The 6,367-nt window shown below is 43.8% G+C and overlaps 2 protein-coding genes across 2 annotated transcripts; one reads left to right on the forward strand and one right to left on the reverse strand.

The window, feature by feature from the left end:
• Window positions 1-81: 81 nt before the first annotated feature.
• AK88_04242 (uncharacterized protein) lies at window positions 82-3,003 on the forward strand (the record flags this gene model as incomplete). Its single annotated transcript, XM_012481852.1, has 3 exons — window positions 82-160; window positions 342-2,615; window positions 2,813-3,003. The coding sequence occupies 3 exons, from the start codon at window positions 82-84 to the stop codon at window positions 3,001-3,003; spliced, it is 2,544 nt and encodes an 847-aa protein (XP_012337275.1).
• Window positions 3,004-4,263: 1,260 nt separating this feature from the next.
• Window positions 4,264-6,247, reverse strand: AK88_04243 (uncharacterized protein; the record flags this gene model as incomplete). Its single annotated transcript, XM_012481853.1, has 9 exons — window positions 4,264-4,373; window positions 4,511-4,574; window positions 4,696-4,734; window positions 4,881-4,949; window positions 5,093-5,133; window positions 5,312-5,348; window positions 5,508-5,690; window positions 5,845-5,969; window positions 6,064-6,247. 9 exons carry the CDS (start codon window positions 6,245-6,247, stop codon window positions 4,264-4,266), a joined length of 852 nt encoding a protein of 283 aa, XP_012337276.1.
• Window positions 6,248-6,367: the final 120 nt, after the last annotated feature.

Raw genomic sequence — 6,367 nt, forward strand, 5'->3', positions numbered from 1 at the left:
AAAAAAAAAAAAAAAAAAAAAAAAAAAGATGAAGACAACAAAAAGATGTTTTCTACCTTAAAATAACACAACTGTGCAATCATGTCTCGTAAAAGGGTTTTTCTTTTGTGTATTTTTCTGGCCATTTCTGCAATTGTTGACGAAGCCGAGTCGTTGAAGAGTAAGCAAAAAAAAAAAAAAAAGCAAAAAAAAAAGAGATAGGTATAGAGGGATAACATTGAGGAGGGGGAGTCACACCCAACTGTGATACACGCGTGTGCAATTATGCGGGTTGTATGAGACTGTCCACACCCCAAATAAAAGAATAAATAATAAAAAAAATAATAAATTCCCCCTTGCAGAGCCAAGCGCGACAACGAATGTCTCCTTCCTGCAGTTCAGGGAAGATGGTAAACCTCAAGAGGGACAGGCGGGGGACCACACGCAGGGGCAGGAGGAGCCAAGTGAACCCATTGTGAATACCCTGCCGTTGCAGGAAAATGTAACTGAACCCACTAACCATTCGGAGGAGTCCACTGGGGGAAACTCTGAGAAGGGAAATGACGGCGCCCACGTGGAGCCAACACAGGGGGGAAGCAATGGGGAAACCCCCCACGACGGAGAACACGACAAAGGGAACAACGGAAGCGACGCAAACGTTGGCGCAAGCGTCGGCGCAAACATCAGCTCTAATGGGGAGGTGGAGGGAACGACGCATGGACACGCGCAACAAGCGCCAAACGACCATGCCGGCGGGCAAGTGAGTAGTGAGAATAATGACGCACACAGTGAGAGTACCACCACGGGCTCTACTTCAGATAAGGAGGAGCACGACTTGCATACACACACCCCTTCAGATAAAGAAGAAAACAGCTCCCCAGCCATGACTAATGTGCACAATGAGGTAGACGCGAAAGGAGGAAACGCCTCTGAATCGGCAACCTCAAGTGAAAATGAAGCATCCGGACATAATGTGCCCCATGAGGTGCCACCCAAAAATGCTGAGGACAGTAAGGAGCTGGATTCCTACACGGGAGCACTGGTACCTTTTCATGGCCACCATGCCCAGCACGCAGCGAATGCGGAGCATGGGGGACATACACCAGAACATGCAGAAAATGCTGCACACACAGACAATGTTGGGCATACAGAAAATGCTGCACATGCTGCACATGCTGCACATACAGAAAACGATGCACATGCTGCACATGCTGCACATGCTGCACAGGCTGCACAGGCTGCACATACGGAAAATGCTGCACATACGGAAAACGCTGCACATGCTGCACACACAGAAAATGTTGCACATGCTGAGCATGATGAACATGATGCACATGCTGAGCATGGAGAGCATGATGCACATGCTGAGCATGGAGAGCATGGAAAACACGAGCAGGAAGGAGAACACGGTGAAGAGGGCGACCACCAGATATATGGAACGCTCCACCCAGAGGTGGAAGCGTCCGTGTTGTCCTCGCTGAAGGAAAAAGGAATCCACGTGTCCAGCACAGAAAGAGTAATCGTTGAGATCATCGAAAGCGCCAAGGAAGGAGTAAAGGGATTATTAAAATTACGTAAAAGCAAAGACACTGGAAAATTGCTACAAGAGGCTCTAGAAAAACTGAAGATAAATCAAAGAGATCTACACTCGAATAATAATTTTATTACCCTAGAAATGTACGATAAAATTCTTTCAGAAATATTTAAAATATTAACAGAAATGTCTTTTTATAAGGATGCCCATTTTTACGGAACGTTAGGTTTAGACAAATCTCTTCTAAACGAATCGCTAAAACAAATTAAAATAAAAATGCTGAGGAGCATTGGAGTGGCATATACCAAATTACCTCCAATTGTTAAGAGTAAAGAGAAAGGAAGCACATGTGCAGTTAATAATCTCATCATTAGCATTACGTCAAAGGAGCTAGCTCAACGAATGGCAATTATGTTTTCAAAATGGCTAGCTCCAGAAGAATATGGATCTGTGGTGGACTTGGATAAAAGTATAGAATTAAATGTCCTTTGTGCAGGGGCAACTATCCTAGTACAACAATGGAAGTACTACCAAAATATGTTAGGGTTCGAAGTGGGCAATGAGCATGCCTTTTTAAATTTAATCGATGAGCTGTTAGTCATTGACAAAAGACATAGTAATAATGAACAGTATTCTAAAGTACTAAAGAAAATAAAAAAGTCCAAAGCTTTTAATTATTGTACAAAAGTTATGAGGACTGCAGGAAATATTTCTTCTATTCCATTTAATCATGAAAACAATAAAACGCCCAGCTATTCCATTGTGGGGTCGTTAGGGAACCTGGTGAAGGCTCACATGGGCAATTACTACACTGCCATTGCTAACAGAATAAACTCCTACTTTTCATATGCTGGCAAGAGGAATAAAAAAAGTGGTCCTTTAAAAGTTATCTCCGTTTGCACTCTCCTTCATTTGACTGATATGCTTTTCAACTGCTCTGATGAGCACATGAAGAACATTTTGGACCTCAACACTTTGAAGCTGAACATTTTGAACATGCAGGGAAAGCGTGTCCTGCAGCCCCTCGTCAAGATGAGCTTCCTGACCGGGACGCAGAACGCCCTGCTGAAGGAAATCTGCGAGCCCAACCACCACCTAATAGGTAAGCGACAGGAATGATGGGTGGCTGCCTCCCTGGGGAGGTTGTTATGTGTGCACGTTGATTTCGCCCTAAATTTGTTCCACGCTGTGACTTACGCCACTGCTTTAATAACGCTGCTTTATTAATGCTGCTTTATTAACGCTGCTTTATTAAAGCCGCTTTATTCACACCGACTTCTTCCCCTTCACTCCTCTCAGACGAGACGCTGTCGAAGCTGCTCAACCTTGTCTCAACCAGTTCGCACGAATTGCTCGCAGCTGAGGTGGAAAAGCGGGGCTTCGACGAGGACTACATGCAGGAGGAAATCAAAAATATAAACGAGAGCGATAACAACATTCGGGACAAAGGAGAAGACGAAGTGGAAAATCTCATTTTTGAAGATTTGTGAAATTAGCTTTCTACGTTGGAAGCGCACATGTGTGATGATCACGTAAAGAGACGGAGCTAGTTAGGGGGGTTTCTTCAGTTAGGTGGCTGTTTGAAAAAAGCGTTTTTTTCATTTAACCGGGGAAACACGTAGGCGCAAGCTGGTGCCTGAATAGCCCTTGGAGGAACCCTCCCTTGTTCCCGCCCTCAGAATGACGAAATAGCGTGTCTCCTTAGGGACGCAATTCGTAGCACTGTCTAATAGACTCAAACGGGAATTGTTTACCATGTAGCTATGCTTCCGTTACGTTGCGTTCTTTTTTATTTTTATTTTGTTCATATTTTTTTTCGCTTTTTTTTATGACTTGTTCAGGTGTTTTTTTTTTCCCCGTTCGGCCTTTTGCATCCTTTTCTCTATTTTTTTTTTTTTTTGTTGTTGTTTTACCTTGTTTTAGTTTTTAAGATTTTTCCTACCCACAATTTGCAAAAGTGATCACTTCACAATTTGGTCCTCTTTGCGAAAACGATTATAACCATGTTAGCATAGAAGAAGCAGCATATATTTTGTTTGCACAAAATGGGAGAGTATCACACTTGGACTTTTTTTTTTTTTCTGCTAATAATTCATTTTGTAGTTTTTCTTTTGTTTTTTGATCAGTTGTGTTTATAATAACATTTTTGAATTATGTCTTGAATAAGAAAAATGTTACACATTAATGGGGAGGATTTGCACTCGGATCGCGTTGGACGCGGCGTAGCGTGGAACACGGAAAAAAATAGCATCAACATGGTATCAGGTGCTCATAACAAATGAGGCAAACAAAAAAAAAAATAAAAACAAAAAAAAGGCACAAGCTGGGGTAAAAGGGGGTGATCTTGTTCTCACACCTTCCAAATGAGCATGCGCCGCAATGTTTACGTGTAGACGAAGCAACACAGTTCAGTGCTCATGGGTCACAAATAACTATGTCTCATTAATAAATTGTGACTTTGTTGCGAAAAGAAATCACAAATGAGGGGAAAACAAACGGAAAAAAACAGCTAGCCAAACGAACAGAAGGAGTAATAATACGAATGGAAGAATTGCTGATGGAAAAAAACGGAGGGCGCGAAAAAATTGCAGAGGGGGGTCTGCACGTTGTGTGGAAGGTCGAAATGGCAACTACGCCATGACACAATTACGTGTATGTATCAGTAGACATGCACATATGGAGAAAACGCGCTCTTGTGCGGAACCGTACACTAAGGCAAAAACGATTTCAATTATCCCACGACGCACAAATCAAACGTTTTCCTCTTTCGAACTTTCGTCATGGCTCGCTAAAAATGTATCATCCATGTCGACGTTGTTGATGTTGAGGTATATGTCGTTCAGCGGGTACAAATAGTCTTCTGAGAGAGGGAAAAAAAAAAAAAAAAAAAATGCAACAATGTTTCTGTGTAAATCTGAATTTTTTCTTAGAGCGTAGACCACTCTGCGAAAGAACATTTCCCAATCCTATTTTTAGAATCCATTTGGGTTAGCTTACTGGTAGGGTACAGATTTTCGGGGTTCAGAGGGAAGAACCACTTCCACTTGAATTCGCCAAACACCTGTATGTTGTGAGTTGTGCGGGCATACGATGAGTACTGTCTTTATCCTTTTTTTTTTTTTTTTTTTTTTGTTTCACTTCTTTGTTGCGGCTCCCTTGGCCGTCTTCAAAATTGTGCCTACCATTTTCCAATTATTGTACGTGCCCAAGTCATAGGGGTTCTGCGGGGGAAGGCGAGTATAGAAAATTGGTACAAAAAATTTGTAGCCTTAGCAGAATAACTAAATTAGCCCCATCGTGTGGAACATGACTAAGGGTGTAACGCCTGACGCAGTGTCGAATCCTCTGCTTTCCCTTCTTTACTCACCTTATCCGTGTAAGACGACTCTATTATGGTGATGTTACGAGAAATGAAATAGACGTACTGGCAGTTCATCTGAGGGGGAGAGAAGGTGGCAAAAAGGGGGGGGGTACCCCGTGTGTATATAGACATGCTGAAATTTTCAAGCAATCAGCTGATTGGCCCCTGGGAGGGGTTTATGCAAACTGTGAAGCATTTTCTTTTTCTTTCTTTGTTACGAAAATTAGAGCTATCATCATTGACAGGGAAGCACAGACGGCTATAGAGGAGGGGGGTGACAATGGATGGGTTGTATTTCCTTCAGTGGAGATATACACACACGGGGGTAAACTTATATGCACGGATGTCTACGCGAAGCACATAGGCTGAGCATCAACAACACGTGCACATTTTCTACCCACTGGGGGGGGCAAATATATTTTTCATGTTCTGTTTACTGATCAGCAGGGCGCCATGGTGCAGCGTTTGGGAGGCCTATTTGAGGGGGGGCAAGAAATAAGCAAGCAAATGAACAAAGGAACACATGAACAAGTATACATGTACGGATAGACTCACTGGGGGACCTACATAAAGTGACCAACCTTAATGCACCAGCGCATGCTTCGTGGTATAACTCCCCTCTCACGCGATTACCTTGTTACTATCGCTTTCGTACAGGGCCAGTATAAACTTGGGGCTCATCGTAACGGCCATGTACACCGTTGTGAGGAGCCCGTAGGACAAGAAGAGGAAAAAAAACTTCAAGTTCCTTTCACCCACGCAGGTGCCTATCCATGGGCAGTGGTGGTCCATCTTCAGTACGCATCTGTTGCAGGACTGGATGGTGGGGAGAAGCGATCGGGTGTGCCATATGGCGTATACGTGCCATATACGTGCAGTATACGTGGCGGCAACAGTTGTAGCATTCCTTCTAAATACACACCTTGCCGTGAATATTCCCCTTTGGTATGGGCCACGGCGTGCGGCTTACCCGGCAGTGGTGGGCCCTCTCTGGCCTCACGAGAAAATTGCATTTGTCACAGATGGTATATTTATTTGGGGTGTAATTTCTAATTTTCCGCTTTTCGATCTGTATGTTATTTTCTTCTGCATTTGCTGAGGGGGGAGGGGAGGGGAAAGTGCTCTCCATGGGCGGGGTGTCAACATCATATGTGGTAGCCTCTCAAGCCAGTTGCCACTCGCATCTCACCTTCCCACGTTGTGTCCACATATCCTGGGTTGTTAAGGGAGCACTTTAAAAAGGACCAATAGTAGCAGACAAAAAAGGGGGCGCTGAGCACACCCAGGATTATGCGCACCGTGCGACCGTAGCTGTTTAGGTATTCATTTTGGAGGCAGTCTACAGCAGGGGGGAGAAGGAGGGTGTGCTCCATGTTTTGTCGTTCTTCCATATACGTTTATGTGCACGTTTATGTGCACGTTTGTGTGGACGATAGTGTGCTCGTTTATGTGCACGTTTGTGTGGACGATTGTGTGCTCGTTTATGTGCACGT

The sequence above is a fragment of the Plasmodium fragile genome (genome assembly GCF_000956335.1).
Source record: "Plasmodium fragile strain nilgiri unplaced genomic scaffold supercont1.57, whole genome shotgun sequence".
In the NCBI taxonomy this organism is placed as follows: Eukaryota; Apicomplexa; class Aconoidasida; order Haemosporida; family Plasmodiidae; genus Plasmodium; species Plasmodium fragile.